The 19,695-nt window shown below is 31.5% G+C and overlaps 1 protein-coding gene and 1 long non-coding RNA gene across 6 annotated transcripts; both read right to left on the minus strand.

The window, feature by feature from the left end:
- Positions 1 to 708: 708 nt before the first annotated feature.
- Positions 709 to 13,307, minus strand: CDKD1;3 (cyclin-dependent kinase D1;3). Of its 5 annotated transcripts, XR_001046869.3 has the most exons (8): positions 12,904 to 13,305; positions 11,944 to 12,242; positions 11,751 to 11,859; positions 11,132 to 11,257; positions 6,732 to 6,967; positions 6,341 to 6,661; positions 1,648 to 1,785; positions 709 to 996 (listed from the first exon to the last, which is right to left on the minus strand). XR_001046869.3 is itself a non-coding variant. In XM_012217173.3 (7 exons), the coding sequence occupies exons 1-7, from the start codon at positions 13,006 to 13,008 to the stop codon at positions 990 to 992; spliced, it is 1,203 nt and encodes a 400-aa protein (XP_012072563.1). In that variant the 5' UTR covers positions 13,009 to 13,306; the 3' UTR covers positions 709 to 989. The 5 variants fall into 5 exon arrangements, 4 of the variants coding, with proteins under 4 accessions (XP_012072563.1, XP_012072561.1, XP_020535036.1 ...); XM_012217173.3 differs by lacking the exon at positions 1,648 to 1,785 and having other exon boundaries at positions 12,904 to 13,306; XM_012217171.4 differs by lacking the exon at positions 709 to 996 and having other exon boundaries at positions 1,562 to 1,785.
- On the minus strand, positions 5,134 to 6,334 carry LOC119371268 (uncharacterized). Its single transcript, XR_005178847.1, has 2 exons — positions 5,369 to 6,334; positions 5,134 to 5,276 (listed from the first exon to the last, which is right to left on the minus strand). It is a non-coding gene; the product is annotated as an uncharacterized LOC119371268 (long non-coding RNA).
- Positions 13,308 to 19,695: the final 6,388 nt, after the last annotated feature.

Raw genomic sequence — 19,695 nt, forward strand, 5'->3', positions numbered from 1 at the left:
ATTTTCATAACCGAGTAGAAAAAGAAATTAATTTCATAATATTGAGGGCTCATTTTATTGTTACGGCCTCATAAAATTTGTCTTAAAAAAGAGGAGTTAATTGCATTTCAAATAACATGCAACTGTCATACACAACACAGAAGATATGTAGATGAAAACAGAGCAACAACAAATCATGATATAGCTTTAAGGATTTCATATATATATATATATATATATATATATATATATATATTAAAAAAAAAGTGAAAGAATAATAAAAGAAGAGCAATGGAGGGATATTAAAATCTTGCCAAACTCATGTAATATACAATCTCCAGATAGCAGGGGTGACTTCAGCCCTGGAATGGATTTAGTAGAATCATATTACTAGTTTTTGGAAGAAGAAGAGAGGTGGTCAGAGAGAAAGAGAACGAACATGAAGGGAAAGGGAAGATATAGGATAATTGACAAAAGGGTATCATAGTATTTTCTTTAAATTTAAAGACAAAAAATGAAAATATTGAGGGAAAGACAATATAGATGAACATAATCAAGATATGGGACAAAATAATTTATTTTAAAAACCAACAAATAAAGTAGTTATATTTTAACATAACCCAAAAATAAACTCTTTTGACTTGCCTTCTCTTTTTATTTTTGAGGCCATGGTTTGGAAACCTTTAACATCACCTGAGTATGGCAATAAAGTATGTAGAACACCAGAAATTATAATAAATACTTATATTCTGTTATATATAGGTTAAAAGAGAAGGCAAGTTCTATTCTGTAGTTGAAAATAAAAAGGGTAATACAGGCACTTGTTGACATCTCTATTTTCACGTGAATAATTTCCTTTTGCACTAGGATAATCACTCCAATACACTATACATCTCTCTCTCTCTCTCTCTCTCTCTCTCTCAATAATAAGAAAACTTTATTTGAGCTAATGCATTTCATAGGGCACAGTTTCACCTATTATCACAAAATTTGCCACACAGCCATGCACTTCATGTCCTACACAAATTCACAGTTCAATTAAACAAAATTAATTCTCTAGTCCCAATTACCTGTTGGCATTGAATAGAATGAGTCAATCACATGCAGCAAATTACAGAGACTACAGCATGAAAATTTCACTTGATCAGAAAAGGGAAAGTTAGATACAAGTCATGCAATTTCAAGATTAGATGAGAGCAACTCAGAGTTGAACAGCAAATTCCACAAGAAAAATGAAAAAAAAAAATCCGTAAGTATGCCAAATTATAGAAATTTCATAATAAAGCTTTCTAATTTAGCTCTTTGGTCAGTAGCTACATAGTAAACAATAAATGTCATTGTATCTTAAGCACATCAAACCAGTCACCTACTCTCAAGCTGATATTAATGTGAGAAAGTTTTAAAAGATTTTTAGGACTGCATGGAAATTCTCTTAAAGAGAATGAACCATAAAAAAGGGTGGTTGTTTGTTTCCATAATTTTTATCACAATATTTCCATGGGAAATAGTCTCTGTTCCCATGTTTGTGTGTCACAACCTAAAACATGTGGAAAAATTACGATCTTTACTAACTAGATGAAAGTAGCTTAAAAAAACCTGTTGCTTGCCGATTTAAGAAATGGGAAATACTGCCGGATAATTACAACAAACTCAAAAGTCATTAAATACCTCATAAATTCATGTCTTGGATCGATATATCTGCATAAGCAATCGCCAAATCCAGTAAAAGTTAATGATTACAATGAATTCTATTCTGGCTGCTGGAATTCAAGATCTAGTTTTCTCTTTAGATGTGATCTGTCAGCGCTGCATAAGGGTAATATAAGGATCACTAATATGAATAAAGCACTAAGGAGAGAGAGAGAGAAGAAATAATTAATCATGGAGAAAATGTATTAAAGAGCACCTATAAGATACTGACAGAAATTTTGATATTTTACATCTTTTATTGTAATTCTTCTGTGTTAAATTGTCTCCTATGTAAAATCGTCCTAATTAGAAACGTCGAATTTCAAATTTAACAAAAAACTTTTAGTTTCTTATCTAGGAGTACTAATCTTTATAGGTGTTAGCATTTGAGTTTCCATGACCTATATCATTTAGCTAATTTCATATGATTCTGAAAATAGATAATTTGGTGAAGGTATCCACATCTAGTGAAAACAATTACCATTCATAAGTATAAAAGGCCACCAAATTCCCCTACTATATTCAATCTAATCAGCCCCTAAAATTCACCTTATAACAAGGTCAGTAAATGTTTACTGTCCACCTCATTCATAACTATTAAACACTCTACAAAAACTATCTCAACCTTAAGTTTTTGAATTGGAGTCTCCTTTAATCATACCCAATTATTACAGTCACCATATAGCCATTATTTTTCCTTAACATCCATAAATTCAACCTCAGTTCAATTTAAGAACCCATAACCTTCTCAAATCTATACATCCAAACCCTGAAATTCATTATGATTTTCCTCAATAAAAGTGGTAGGAGGCCAATTACTCAATCTGTCCTCTTCATCCATTCTACCCTAACACAATGTTTAGAAATCATATGCGAATAAGAAAAGAATCCATAATATTTAATCCATTGCATACTAGAGAGAGTGAAAATGAGGGGATAAGCAACTAAATACATGATGTTTGAAAGGATAAAAAAGGAATTTAGGTATTAATGGTAAAATATCCTTATAGTTATTAAAATTATTAGTTAAGAATAACAGATAATCTCTTATTCAATCAATTTTGAAGGGAAATAAAAATGGGATTTGGAAGGATAACTAGTCCTCAGTATCCCTACCCGCGCTCGAGCGATAAAGTAATAAGAATCATATGCAAGAACCAAATACTTGCTTCCTCCTTACCTGCTCCCATGCCAATCAATAATATTTTTTCCCTCTAGTACCACTCGGTGCATAGATCTTAAACACGAATGATTTTTTATATCTAATATGCCCAAAATTTTTAACAGGAATTCTTCTTTACATGTTTTTTTTTTTTTCAACAGCTGTACAGGCCAACTTGCCGCCAGCAAAAGCACACAAAGAAGAGCAAGCACTGTTTAAATTCTCCCTCTACATTAAAAATTATCTAACTTTCCTTTTTATGCAAATGATTCAAAAAACAAGTTCATCTCTTTTCCACATTATCCTTAAAACACAATTTAAATTACATGCTATAATGAGCTTTTTATTTGTAAATCTGCAGGAAAACTTGAGGGCAAAGTTGGAAACCCAGTTGTGGAAGTATGCATTTGCATTTTCCTTGAACATCATCATCAATAAAATTTGCAAAGGGAAAGCTGCAAGAGAATTTACAAATATTTTCAAAAAGGGAAAAACTTGAGACAGTTTCTTTTCCACAACCAAGGCAAGATATGAGGATTGAAGTGCAAGGGGTAAGCCCCATAAAGTTTTAATAAAAGACATTTTCCCAAACAATGAAGTGCTTTGGGGAAAATTTTTTTTGACAATTATATGAATATGATCTATCTTGTATTAAATGTGAATCAAATGGATTTGTAATCTGATTCATTTATTTTTAATATAATGGTTAAAGTATAATGACGATCTACATCCCACTCCATTTATTATCAATTAAAAGTATGATGTAATCTGGCAATAATATGAACACGTTAAGCTATAGATATTATTTATTGTCAATATGTTTTTCATAGCAAATTATGATAAGTTAACTTCACTTGATATAATTGTAGCAGAACAGATAACTAGTCTGGATTTGTGGTTAAAATTTTTTTCCTTGAGATGCTTTAAAAAAGAAAAGCAGAAAATAACCATTGAAATAATTATAACCTAAGTGGTGAATATTTGATTTTCAGAACAACTTTTATGCAATGCATTATGCTTGAAAGCTAGAAGGAATATAGAAATAATAAGCCAATCAAAGAGATAATTGAAGAACAAAAGCAAACTGCAGAAGGTTACTAATTGTGGGTCCTTAATCTATTCATAGAAGCAACCTTCAAAGGAAAAACAAAAAAAAAAATGCTTCTGTAGCCTGTCATGGAAAATTCATAATACTTGTATGATAGGCAGTGAGATGATTGTTATTCACCAATGAAACTCATTTTCCAGTGTCAAATCAGTAACTTCGAAAACAAGCTTCAACGCTTTTTAAGATTATACTGAATTCAAGTAACAGGCCATATCCCATTCATCTACGAGCTATACGATGTTTTTTTCTAATTTTTAATTAACCCTTTCGGGTGCCACGGATATTCTCTTTTGCATTCCTACTGTCAATAAGTAAGGCCCTCTTAGCTTACACCAAAGCTTTATTTAATTATCATCTTCCCCTATCTCCTTGCACCAAGACCGACTCCTACCTCCATTCTAAAGTAAAAAAAGGTCAGTGCCAATAAAAATTATTCCTAGGTATGTGGTAATTTCATAAGGAGGCATGCTTCCATGGAACCATTTGTTCACATCAGGTCATTATTATGAAATATGCTTTATATTCTTGGCTCAGAACGAGAACCCCTCAAGTCCTTATCATGAAGTCAGCGCACGTATTTCTCCTCACCCTGGACAGTTGAATTTTGAGAAAGATAAGAACACGAGTTAATCAGGTGAAGTAGAAGTGATATGCTCTGTGTTAATTGTATCACACTAAAATTTTCACTGAATTTTCTTTTAAATGATATTTCAACTTCTGCAGCTTCTACAGGTATAATCTTCATCAAATATTTCAACTTTCCCCTGTTCAGGGTATTTTTGTTTGGTTTTTATATCCAGCAATGAATGGTCAGTGGTGAAATTTCTAACACATTTATGCAACTCGTTCAGTCCAAACTAGGCCTAAGCACTACAATATCTGCCAATTGCATTTGAAACCTGAAATTTTAATCAAACAAAGACTTTTTAAACTGAAAGCCACTGAAGATATCATATTAATGACATTAAAGTACAAAGAACTGATACTAAATTCCACTACAAATGCCCATAATCTGATTCACTTCAATGTGTTCTGAGAAGCTTGTCAGGTTTTAAACCATTATGATTAGAAGAGCAGTTGGTGAGGGCTCTGATCCTAATTTATTAGTTTCTATTCAAATTCCTGATTTTTATGAATATCTCACTGCTGAAATAGATCGGAAAAGTAGCAACTGGAAAAGAACGATATCGATAGATGTCGATGACCCTAAGAAGGGTCAAAAGGAGAAAGAAGTCTCTTATTTGAATGCTCAAAACAGTGAAGGCACCAACAAGGACTTTATGGAACCAATCTACAACAAGGATAATGGTGAGGTAGTTAAAGAAATTGACCCAGTACCTATCCAAGGAGAAAGTGTTGTTATTCAACAGGTTCTTACTACACCTAAAATAGAAGAAGAAAGATTGGAGCATTGAAATTGAGAAAACAACCATAACTAAGTTTTAGTCCCAAACTTGTTGAAGTCGACTATAGAATCCTTTGTTTCCAATATCTACTCTGATCAATATCAATGCAAAGCAAAGTTTAGTCAGAAACAAAAAGTTAAATAATTTTTGTAGAAAAGGTTTTTGAAGGAAAACTTAAAATCATTTCATATATTGAGAAAACAAAGGAAGATTATTGTTCTTCAATAAGTATTTGCTTATGGATATTTATAGCAATGAATTACCAAAAGAATAAGCAACAATAAGGAATGTCTGTCATGCAACTTATTCCTAGTGCAACTTTAGCTAACCAAGCAAATTGTTTGATGCAAGTAGCTCATGCAGTTGACATACATCTCATGCAAAATACCTAATTAATGGAAGGCTTAAAAAGTTTTTTGTTTAATCAACTTTCCTTGCCCAGAAAAAGTATACATTATTTCAATGGCTTATGATGTTGTTTGCTCTTTCAAAAGCTCTAAAGCATATAGATTTCTGGGAAGAGCTGAATCGAGTTGATCCAGCCATACATGAGGACTGGGTCAAGGTTTCTTTTCTGATCCAAGGAGAATGATGCAGGAGCATACAACATAATTAAGTAGGAGTTTCAATTTTTTTTTTTTTCCCTTTTTCTTCCCTTCCTTTAACATTCCTATTTAATGAAGTATGTGAATAGCTTTTAATCTTTTGTGTTTCCTAATTAATTATGTTAATTAATTAATGAGAAATAGTAAGAGTCCTTGATTTGCTAAGCTTCTAACTACAATAAATAGGACAATAGCAATCAGCCTATGTATTGTATTTTCTATTTCAATTCAGAATTTTAATTCTAAAGCTTTCTCTAAAACCAATTATTTTATATTGTTTCAACTTTCAACCACAATCATCCTATTCCACCCCTAATTGTTGAGAACTGCCTGGCCTAAGCTCTTCCCCAGCATCAAATATAACGGAACTGATTAAATGATATAGTTTTACCTGTTAATTGTGGGTCTGCCCATTGGTCTTGTTCCAAACACAGAAAAATCTATTGACATTGGCACCTGATCATTCCTGCCTGTGTAATTCCCAGCTGCCTGTCTGCTTTCACCATGTTCGTCAATCTTATCAGCTAGTTGTGCATTTCCATCAAATACCTCACGATCTGGCATCACTCTCCTAGCCTTCCTTGGGGGTGACAACACAGTGGGTCCATCTGGTGGATTAAAATCTGAAGCCCTAGGATTCAGAGATTCCCGCTTTGGGGCAGGTCTAGGGAGCTTAGCTGGCACGGTGGGCAAGGGCGCAGATGAGAAGTACCTAGAAGAAAATACATATGAGAAAAAGACAAACTGTAACGTAGATTTCCCCTTCACAATGTTCTTCATACCTGTGCTCTAATGCCTGTTCTACTGAAATTCTGGATTTTGGATCATAAGTGAACATCTTTGATAGCAGATCCAAAGCATCATCACTAGCCATTGGAAACAATTTACGCCAAGGTTGTGCAGGAACAGATTGGTATTCCACATAATCAGGGAGGTATACTAAATCTGGCCACTGAGAAGGTGTTGGAGTCCCAAAAGCTTGAAATATCTTTCCTAATTGGTCAATGTCACTTGTCCCCTGTTACATTTCAAATGAAATGTTATTCCATAAGAAAATGAGTCATAAATATAAAAATAATTAGCCAGATAAAGTGACAAAAAAAAAATGTGCTGTAATCATCAAAAACTTACCAGGCAAAAACATATTTCACAAAAAAAAAAAAAAAAAAAAAAAAAAAAGATATATTTACCAGCTACTTATATGTAATGACAAATTGTAGCACTAGTTAAGACTAAAAAGTAAAAGCTAAGTGAGATTGACAGCATTAGCTCTGAATTCTTCAATTAGAAAAATGTTTTCTTCACCAATGGTTAACCCAAAAATATGCCAGGAACACAACAGGTAGGAGATGCCAGCTATTTCAGTCACAATATTCTCACACATTTTGAGTGATGCCTCAAAAGCAACAAGATTATTGAAGCATTGAAAGATGTCCTTAAGAGTACAAAAGCCTAGATTTAAATCTCTTTCACATTAGAAAACATTAGTAGCCTAGATTTACCTAATACCTTCCTGTATGTTCTTGAAGTATAGGTTCCACCAAATACGGAATGATTCTATTCGTCTTGACCATATGTTGTCTCCATTGAAGATACTACCTAATTGTCAAAACGTTTCAGCAATCTTATCCAATTGGAAAAGGGTTGATACAATGATGCCAAACCATGTTTAACTTTTCTCCGTATCTAAGCCATACTTAGTTAAGTTGTTATCTACCTTTTTTTGCACTCTCTCTATTGTAACTCGAGCCATATAAAATCAAAATAAATCAATAAAAGTTACTACCCTATCAAGGTTCATTTTGCAGAAACTGAGTTGTGTTCTTTGCCTTACCATTTTGATTTTCGGTATAATAATGAATTCTAAATTATAATCATTGAAAATATGTATCACAATCAAATAAACATATACACATTGCAAGAAGTACAACACATAACACGGAGGAGTTGCACCTACAATCCACAGGGATGCTGCAACTCAGTTTGACAATCAGCTACAACTCCAGTCTACAGACACCGACAGCAGGAAATTAAGCACATTAACATACTGCAACTGGCCATCAACAGCACCATCAAGTTGGCCGTCAACATTTGCAAGAAAGATGATGTTGGAAAACCTGACGGTGTTGTTGATGATGCCCAAGTTGAGTACTATCAGTATATTGGTGTACTAGATGTGCAGTCTCTTCGTGGTGTTAATGGACTGGCGTTGCAACTGATTGGCAGACTGGAGTTTCTCATCTTAGTGAACTGCAGGTGCAATCTTTTCATACAATTAACAGCGTCTTTCTTAATAATGTGTAAGCCTATTTGAATGTGATACACATCCTTCAATGCAATGCAGGTTCTGTAAAATGAACCTCAATAAAGTTGCAACTCTTTTGATTCCTTTAGAGTTCATATAGCTCTAGTTACAAGAGATAGTACAAAAATTATAGATTATATTAATGTCTAAACATGCCAGCTTTTTTCCACGTCTAAGTCATACTTCGTTTGCTTTTAACACTCAAACTAACATATCTTCCCCATCTCAAAAATAATAATAATAATAATAATAATGATGATAATAATAATAAACTGGCTAATCCTGCAAGTTCTTAACATAAACCGAAAAACAAGATCTCTCCAAAAAATATCAAATAACTGAAGATCTAAGCAAATTCTCAAACCTTACAGTTATGAGGAACTTCAACTGAAATCCGATTAAAAAACTTCAACCAACTACAACAATCAAGATAAATGTGGATGTAGACACAAACTGAATAGATAATAGAAAAAAAAACCATCCTTCATAGAAATTATTATTCATCAACCACAAGATGACAAAGATATCGGTGCCCAACATTTACTCCCATATAGCATTGTCAGTCTCACCACTGTCCCATAGAACTTACCTTTAACCTTGTTAGATATCTTCCTGTCACAAAGTACACCTGTAGCACTTCTCCATTAGCGATTCATTAGTGATTCCCAAATATCTATCTTGAAACAGCCCATGGCATAATGACCGGCTAAAAATAACATAATGGCTGTTATGTAGAACCCACTATTAAAAAATCTAAGCCACAAGATCCCAAGTCAAACTTAACCTGGAATTTTCCACCCAACAAAACACCTAGAGGTGTCAAAGCTCAATTCTAAAACACACATCTAACCAAGGAAGTCAACCTAGAAACATCATCTATTACGATACATGTCGTCTCACTTCTTGAGAAGCTAATGCTTAAAGTAAGCACTGGCTCAAAAATCTTGACCTATCTAAAACATTAAAAAAATCTCCCCACAATCAAATTAGAAAATAATCATTGATGATCTATAGATGAAGCAAATGACTTCACCAAATTCCAACTCTGATGACCTGAGCCAAAACCTATAAACATCACGTCAATCATTTGGTTGGCCAATGCATAACGGGTAAACAAAGGTTTGCATTCACCATCAACAAAGATATAAACTGCAACCATTGTCGTAAAAAAATCACATAACAACTTGTACTAGTTATGTGTATAGTAGATAGAATCTAGCACTGTGAGTTAAAATTAGTAAATCACCTTGCGATGGAATCTGATATAAAGTTGAGTAAACACAGCAAAATCAATAAAAAGGCAAGTATACAAATGTGTTAATACATTCAAATTTCACATTTTCAAAGTCTAGTTTCACTTAACGTGTTGTTCAATGGATTTCTGAAGCGCCAGAGGGAAGGAAAAGGTAAAAATTCAGTCCACAACCTTACCAAAATATGTTGTTTAAACCTCCATGTTAAAAAGAAAAAACAAAATAAGCCACTGGAAATATAAATCCTGCCTTCAGCATCCATAGAGTAGCATGTACATATTAGTTGGAGAATGCATGCATGCATAATGATATCCAAATTGTCCATCTAATACTATCAATTCGATTCTATTTTACCCAAAACCTTTCAGAGAATTCAAAGTCTAGTTTCACTTAATGTAGAGGACTTCTGAAGCCCAAGGAAAAGGAAAAGGTAAAAGCTCAGTCCACAACGTTACAAAAAAATGTTGTTTAAACCTTAAAATGTTAAAAGGAAAATACAAAATAAGCCACTGGAATTATAAATCCTGCCTTCAGCATCCATACAGTAACGTGTACATAGTAGTTCGAGCATGCATGCGTAATGATGTTAAAATTTTTCCAACTATCAATCTGAATGTATTTCAAACAGTGATCTAATGCTACCATTATAGTTGCATTCTATCAAAACGTTTCAAAGAATATGCAGGCATGCTAAGGAGATGAGTTCCTTTTGGAATGAATGTCAAATCACAATAAAATATGTATAGAGCAATTCAAGAGCATTTGTTCTATTTTCCAATGGTTCAATAAGCCCTCAGAATTTAAAATAAGAAAAAAAAAGGACAAAGAGATATATATATATATATATATAATTTCGGAAGTGACAAAGCCTCAAAGCTTCAGTTCAGAAAATTTCCATTTAAATTGATGGGTTTTTTTTCTGTTTATTCTCTTTGTAATCATTATTCTCATGCACTGAATAATAATATTTGCATTGATTGTTAGGCTTGCAATAGTTCAATTATAAATCTAGCAATGACTAATTGTTTGAGAACTTTTATTTCATGTATTCTAAATAAGCAATTGGAAATCCGTTCTATATCTTATCATATGTATAAAATTTTACATAGAACTAAATCTAGAAGCCTGGTTTCCTGCCATATTAGGAACCGCATTCCAAACCTCTTACTTACCAAAAGATCTCTCTAACCACCACTACTCACAAAAACAGGAGACCCCTCTTATATCTAAATCAAGAGTCAACAACAATATCATTGAAGTAAAGATTTTGTATGGATGTTGTTTCATCTACAAACAAATAGGCTTTAGCCTATTCTAAAATCTAAGAATTCAACTAGGATCAGAGCGATAATACAACACGCATTCTCAAATTTAAAAGAGAAAGATCCAACCAAGCTATTCAGAAACTAATCAAATAGTACAATGATCAGACTCAAGTTTTTAAGAATATTCTCTACTAGGTCTAAGCAAACATTTCTCTGCTCAACAGGAAGCAAAAAGTATGATCTACAAAAACAGAAATAGAAACTGTACAAAGCAAGTTAAGAGACCAAATTCGAAGAAAAAGCACTAGTGAAAACACATGATGAAATTCTAAGAGAAGAACCAAACACAGAATATATACCTGCAGAAATGGTCGGCGCAGGAGAAGTTCAGCAAATATACAGGCTGCAGCCCAGACATCAACTCCAGCACCATATTGCTTGGTGCCAAACAATAGTTCCGGTGCTCTATACCATCGAGCAAAGACCTGTCCATTGGTGATTCAAGTTGCAAGTTTAATTTTCTAAATTATTAATGATTAATAAGTTAAATTAAGGTAAGTTAAGGCAACGAACTTTTTTTAGAAAATAACTACAATAGAATATGCAAAGTCAAGTCCATCTACAGAACAATAAACAATAAAAGGAATATAGTTTCTGCCTTCAAAGCTTAATCAACTAAAGTATGTAACAAAATAGTAAGATGAAGAAGAATGTCAGCGCTCCTGATTGAATAATACAATGAAGAAGAACTTTAGTGTTCCAGATTGAACATTTATTGTTAACATGAAGCTTTCAAAACAGATTATGCATTGTTCCACTATGTCAATAAGCAGCAGCATTTTCTGCTGCTAAGTATGTGAAGGAAAATATTAACTTGAGTCAGAATATGGGTTTTACTTATTAAAATCCTTTTAAATAAAAAAGCTTGCGCTTGCACACTGAAAAGGATAAGCAGAAACAACACAAGAAGAAGCAGACTTGGTGAGTGAACTTGCGATCTGGGCTTCCAAATATACGTGCTAAACCAAAGTCACCAAGTTTAAGCTGTCCATTAGAAGCTATCAACAAGTTGTTTGGTTTCATATCCCTGTAAATCACAATTACAAAATATCAAGATGATATCTAGCAACTATTAATCCCACAAACTAGCTTTTCAGAACAAAGCCAATACCTATGCAAGACCCATTTCCTATGGCAAAAAGCTAGTCCCTTCAATGTCATCTGAAAGTATGATTTTATATCAGCTGGTGAAAGAAATATGTTTCGATCACGAATAACTGCTTCAAGATCAGTCTCCATGAACTCGAACACAAGATGTAAGTTCCCCTTGTGAGGGAATGCATCAACCAACTCAATTATATTTGGGTCTTTAAGCTCTTTAAGCAGTTTAATTTCTCTAAGTGCTGTAAAATTAACTCCTTCCTTTTGCTTCCCGATCCGAATTTTCTTAATTGCCACTGTTTGTCCAGTCTGCACACTCACAAAACTTATCAATCAGATAAAATACATTGTCATACAACTTTTAATGGCTACTGGAGTTCTGAAAATTAGCATATATTAATACTTAGTATCTGAAATCCATATAAAACTTATTTAGTGCAATTAGATGAAACAAAAATATGTACAAATAACATTATACAGAGCGGAAGATGAAAATCCTGAAGAAGGCAATGAAAGATTGCATTTTGCGTCTTCAAAATCCATTTGAAGTCAAACTAGAAGTAAGTTGCAAAAGAGACATTTGAAATACACTGCTCTATTTGATGAATGAATAGAAGCAGCTAAAGATTCAAAAAATTCCACAATGAGCCTCTCGAAATAAACAAAAGTAGAATTACTACGCTTAGTTGATTGCCCAAAAGCACATTAATAACTTATTCCAATCTATTGCAATACTTAATGGCAATTTATTCTCAATACCCAGAAATAAAAATGAAAAAAGACCAGAGATTGAACAAATTGTAGTATCATCAGCCAAATTAAAGAGTAATTAAAACCTCTAGAGCTGACAAATTACGAATTATATGTTACAAATCTCTCCAACCTTAGCTGAAGTAATAACAATAACCATAATAGCAGATGCAAAAGCAAACACAAATACGGGTGCAGTGAAGAGAAACCATAGCGTTACCTTAGTATCAATAGCTTTGTAGACGACACCATAGGTACCTTCCCCAAGCACTTCACGCTTTAGATACCTATCGGCCACCTTCTTTTCTGTATCGTTTTCTGACATTGTCGCTTCTTTTTTCCTTTTCTTCTGTACTGTGATGTATCTTTATATTACAAATACCATTGCAATTGAAAATTCTATAATCAGATTTTAAGAATTTATGTTCTTGAATCCTGAAAATAGGGTTTGGTTCTTTTAGGCTGTGGTTCTATACACTGAAAATAGTTCAAAGAATTATACCAAAAAAAAAAAAGAAAAGAATAGTTCAAAGAATCTGAGAAGCTACTGTGAAAGAAACAGAGGGAGAGAAGATGCTTCAAGCGTGTGGAGAAAAACGGAAAGGAAATAAATCTGCTCGGTTGGAAGGAAGGAAATTTATAGCGAAAGAAAGAGATTAAGGTAGAAAGAATGGAAAGGCAAATGTCAGTTTAGCCCTTTAATTATTTCGGATGTTCAGTTAGAAGTGAAATTAAGTTTCAAATCAATTTTAACCCTTAATTATTTTTCTTGTCCAATTAAACAAAAAATTACTAAGCTTTAATCAATTTAGGATATAAATATTTATGCAAATCAATCCTATTTTAGATTTTCTTTTCATGTTACTGTTGTCTTCCCTTAATAAATAAAGAGTCAATTTAGAAAAGAGGAGTAGTTGTGAAGAAAAGAGGAGTGTTTGAGTGGAAAGAAAATGAGAGTAAGAAGTTGAATAAAAAGAAATAAGAGTAGATCAAAGGCAAAGGGACTAGTCCGGGAGTTTATGTTGTGAAGAATTAAATTCATAACTTAAGCTATAGTGATTAGCCTCACAAATACTCTTTGCTACTGAGCTACCTCATTCAGATTAAGTTGAAATCTTTTTACCATATTATATCAAAATTAAACATATAATTTAAATTTAATATAAGTTCAATGTATCAAACTGAACAATCTCTTAAGAGGAGGCCCAATAACCATGGATCGAACTTATCTAATGTTTTACTCATGAATTTACTCATGTATTTTATCAGAAAAAAAAAATTTATGACCTTCTCAATTTTTACTTTAACTAATTGAATGCTTCAATTTATAAAATTTCACTTATTGAACGCTCAATTTGCAAAATTATTTTATTGAATAATTCTATAAAAATAGATCTATTAAACACTTATTGGATTGTAAAAAAATGTGAAAATTATTATTTTAAAAGTTATATTAACTACGTACTAAATTAATATTTTATATATATAAGTCAAAAACACCTAAAAATTTTTGTTGTTAGTATGGAGAGATATAAAATGTTATTAAAGTTTGCAACTTATAAATCTTCTGTAAAGTGCAGAGTACTATAAGATTTTTTTTAATAAAGAACACGGATGGATTTATGCATTTAAATGATTATTTAAACTAAATTTGGAGCATACCACTAATCATTTTTTTTTAACATATGGTTGGCCATCCTATTTTCAGAATTTTGACATCATGAATTTTCAAATGTTGATTTAGCCAAAACTTGAAAGTTTGAATAAAATTAGCCTATGTTTCCAGAATTAGTTGCATGAGTAGATTTGAGTGCGAGGAAGATTTTAGGTAACACTTGTTATTTAAATACTTGCCAATTATCTATATACCTTACAAATATTCATTGTTCTACTCTTGTTACGTCACGACCCAAATCCAGGAGCATGTAGCTAGACCAAAATCTTTCCATATAAGCTTTCGTTAATCAAATAACTCTACTTGAAAAAACTATATGTACAAAAATATAAATCTGAAAATTCATTTTTTCCATATACAACATTACATACTCTACATTTAAATACTTCACTAAATTTAGGAGTTTAGACCTAAGCCTAATCCTACAAAAGTGAAAATCATTCAGGAGAATCGTTTCCGAGTCCTGTAATCCAACGATTTAAATGATTCAACTTAGAAGGAATGAAGAAGCCTCACCAAATACTTAGGAGAACTCACAAAATTGAGATGCTGGAGGGTTGAACAACCTAAAGATGCTCAATGGAAATTTTGCATAGCAGAGAACTCCTAACATCTTAATTCACATTACAATGAATAACAATATATGCATTAATATTGACAAGTATCATCGTATTGTATAGTTTTCATTGAAGTACTATTTTATATTATCATCGATCAAGGCTTAATTTCACCTGTCATTCCTCAATTATAGCCTATATTCCATTAGAGTATCTAGACAGTTAGGTAGAAATAACTAGTCATATCAATTAAATCACATTTATTTGCTTACCAAAAATAATCAACTTATATGGAGATGTTATGGCATAATAATACAATTGTCAATCAATAATTTTGTCTCCACAGCTTATGTAGACTCAATTTGAAGGACCATCAGTGTCTAATGTGCACATCTAGACCTGCTATCTACAATCTCAATCTGTGACATGATTTCAACATAAGAGGGAGCAATCTACAACCTCAACATGGAGGGAGAATTTCATTTCCATATCAATCACAATATCAACTTCAACAAATAAAGTGATATCGACAGGGCAATAACTATATCATAATATCAACTTTAACAAATGAAGTAATATCAGGTAATAACCATGTTATGCATTTAACTGTGAGACTTTTAAAACATCTCTATTACACATCAATCATTAGCCATAATGAGCAGTATTTCATTTTGCTCAAACATTTCTATGTCCATTTAAATGAATACTTTGAAATTCATTTCCAACTATTATAAAAAAATTTAACATTAGCTCTTTATTATTTTGTAATAATCACATTCGAATTCAATTTCTTTGATATAAACATTTGATATAATAAATCGACTTTTTCTCTTGTAAAAGCTTATAAAATAGTAAGCTTAGCATATTGCTTTTTTACCTTATAAATTTTCATAAAACATTTCTTTAAAACTATTTTATTTATCACTTTAACAACATAAATTATAGATATAGTGCACTAACCTGAATTGGAAGGCTCTCTTAGCCTTACTCTCTACTACTGACTTATCTTCCAATCATTTTCTTTCAAATATTGTACTATGAAATTAATATTCATATTAACTCCATGCTACTCAATAAACACACACATATTATCATAGAAATGTAAATTAAGTATTGAAATATAGTATTCATGTTTTCCTTCAATTTCACTATGCTTAACCAACTACCATATGACTTTAATTTAGGCATGAATTACTTTATTTCCACACTTAATCACATACTAGAAATATTAAAATAATAACTAAAATAATGGGACTTAATAACATATTAAAGTATGTTAAACTCTTTACAAACTAGTGGAATACAATGTTTCCATCATATGAGTAGTCTGCCTTCCTTTGGCTATATCTCTAGTTTCTTAAATTCATTTGTCCTAAAATTTTAACAGCATATTCTCCATATCTCAGGCTACTCCCATACAAAATTTCATGAATTTTAAAGCTCATTTGCATAGCTAAATAACCTAAACACAGTACCTAATTTTCAATCATTTGGTCCACTGAGCAGTCTGCATTCATTTAACTAAAACTCCATTTCTCTTCACCCATTGCACTAGCCTTTTTACCACAGCCTTCCTAACATCCTAAAATAGTTGTTTGTATTTCATAATTTTTGTAGCTCATTTACCTATTTAATCAAGTCCATTTTAGTGATTAAATTTCAGGATACTCAATTGTAAGCAATACTTTACATCCTTAAGCCTTCTTAACTTACCTCCATCACTAATTCTTGCATAACAACTCTTGTAACACTCAAATAATAAAATTAACTTTCATATATCAGAATATCTAATCCATAGATTATAAATAAAAAGACTAAAATTATCCAAGTTGATCAATTATGCAAACTTGATATCAAATTCATGCTTAACCATGCTCAACCACTTTAAATCACCTAAAAGTACTTTTAATCACTTCATTCTCACCATGTCAGCAATAATAAGCAAGCACCTTATACTAAAGTTTATGAAAATCAAAAATTAAATGATGGAAAAGAAAGAGGAAGAGAAGATAACCAAGCTTTCCTTAAGGATCACTTGAAAATTTCTAAATTTTCATGCACTTTTAGCTTGCTTTAAGAGTTTTCTCTCTCCCTTTTCATGGAGCTTTGACCATTGTTAGCAAAAAATGACCAAGAGGTGCCATATGACTCATCATAAATAGGTGGCAATCAAAGCCTTTCATGGTAATTCCTCTCGTGTCCTTTGGTTGCCCTTTTACAACTTAATCCTTCCTTTGTTTCTCTTCTCATACAATTGTACCTAAATATTTTTTATTACTTTAGTTTAGTCCCAATTAGGTCTAAACCAAGTATATTTAATAATCCCAGTCATGTTTAAGCAACATCATACCAAAATTATCGATTTTCCGAACTTTCGGATAAAATTGTGTTACCGAGAAATCATTCTTCTTTAACTCATTTTCAATTCCCTTTAATCTTTCAAATTGATTCATAAATACTTTAATTTCTATTTAATTAATAATAATATACTCTAACTATAATGTTTCTCGTTGTTCCCAATTTTTAGATTACTCAGATAACCGAAATTATTGAATATAAAATACCGAGAACTACCAAATTGATGATATAAATACACAATTAAACCTTAATTAAATGTCTTAGGTGATTTAATATTAATCCATTAAATGCTGAATCAAGATGCTAGGTTAAGGAGTTTCTCATGCTAGCTTCTCATCATCAAGGCTTAAATTTAGTTAACATTCTTCTAATTTAATTTTCATAACAAAATTGATTTCCATTAAATATCGTATGTTATAATTAACCTCGTTAACAAATTAAGATAATTGAAATTATTCTATCCTTCTAAATAGCAATAATTACTATAGAAATCAGAATATTCAAAACTGTCAAATTGAAGGTATTACAAAGATAAAGGGAGATAGGAAAGTAAGGGAAAAGAGACGAAAATTCAGGGTGCGGATGTTTTCATCTTTTCATTATTGAGTAACAGTGATAAGATGTCTTTTTTGATAGAGGAACCTTTTAGTTGGATGGAAATAAACTACGACCTTTTAATTGGTTCTTTGAAATAGGGAAACGGAATAGTAAATTTGATAAAACTAGAGGGACTAAATAATAATTTTTTCAATTGATAATTAATATAGATGGGTGAGTTTTTATCATCTTGTTTGGATTACTGATAAATTTATTATACTTTTGAGAAAAAATAATATTTATTTAATACTTTTAAAATAATAAAAGGCTTAGTTAAAATTTCCATAAAGCCTCTTTTTGTTATTTGTTTTCTTTCACCAATAAAATTCCATATAGCACCCACTCCACATTAATTTTTACCCTCATCGTATAAAATGATTGAAATACCCTTCATATTAAATTATTAATTAAATGCCTTCAAAACTATCAAAGTACCTTTAGAAGCAATATATTATTTATGTTATACTTAAAATGCTCTCTATAACTTTTAAATCATTAACAGTGAGTCTTATTTTGAGCCAAAGGTGAAGTTTGACATGTCACACAGGCAAAAAAACCCTGATTAGAAAATTTTTTGACCTTCGTGCACTTGATTGAAAAATTTTTCTATTTAAATATCACAATAATAAAAATTAAAAGTACATATGGTTAATTAATACGGTAAAAAGAAAGATATCTTCCATTCGAAAAATGATAGGATATTATTTTGTTTATACCGATTCATTTTTTATTTTGTTTTAGAACAAACAGAGAAACTTCCTTTGTCCAAAGAAGCCCCTCAATATGAGGAGAGAAAGCTTTATTAGCTAGAGCACGAGATATTGTTTTAGAGACAAGGGATAATCATATGTTCGGTGTCCGACCTTTGAATTTTTTTATTTTTTATTTTGATGTTTAAACGGAAATACTAATAATTTAGTATATGGATATTTTAAAATTTATAATTAGATATCTCCAATTGAGTTGACAAATCAGAAAAGTGAATGTGCAATTGTGGAAATAACGTTTAAGACGTGGCAATTGACGTGGATAAAATAATTAACCAAATCAATGAAATTTGACATGAACTTTATAGAAATTGTCTTTTTTTAATCTTCATTTTATTGTTTCTTCCTAGCAAAAAAAATGATCAAAAGGGTAGATTTTTTTGGGAAATTTGGCTGTTGGACAATAATAAATGAATGTTAAAAAAAGATAATTTTTATAAATCCATGTTAGATTTGGTTGATTTGACTAATTCGAGGTTATTTTTGTTCACCTCAGCTACCACATATAAAAAAGCCAGTTATACAATTTAACGCACTCTTTTTCAGTTTTCAGCTCGTTTAGAGATATCTAATTACAAATTAAAAAATGTTCATACACTCAATCACTTGCGTTGTCTATTCAGACATTAAAATAAAAAAGATGTGCAAAGTTTGGGCACTAAAAATATAATAATTCCCTAAAAATATGAGAGCAATTAAAAGAAACACACGACTCGACAATCAAGTATGCCCTGTTGGATTTAATTTTCTATTGTAGGCTTAATATGTAAAATAAATACGTACAGCAGTCTAATTGTAAAGTCAATTTCAAATGTGGTCTTGATTGTGAATAATTGACTATTGAGGTATCAACTAATTATAGATATTAAGTGTAGAGACTATTATATAATTTCTATTTCGTTAAAGGACCGAAATAGGAATTGTACTAATGCTACAGGTATATAAAGGTCGTGGTCCCCAGAGGAGTTGAATACGATTCAGTTTTACGTTCCTTTCGTACTGCTTCCGCTAAATCGATTCTTCAATTCTCTGGAAGGCTGCAAACCTAATTTCACATA

The sequence above is a fragment of the Jatropha curcas genome, chromosome 8, assembly GCF_041381405.1.
Source record: "Jatropha curcas cultivar XTBG-Jc1 chromosome 8, XTBG_Jcur_1.0, whole genome shotgun sequence".
Lineage (NCBI taxonomy): Eukaryota > Viridiplantae > Streptophyta > Magnoliopsida > Malpighiales > Euphorbiaceae > Jatropha > Jatropha curcas.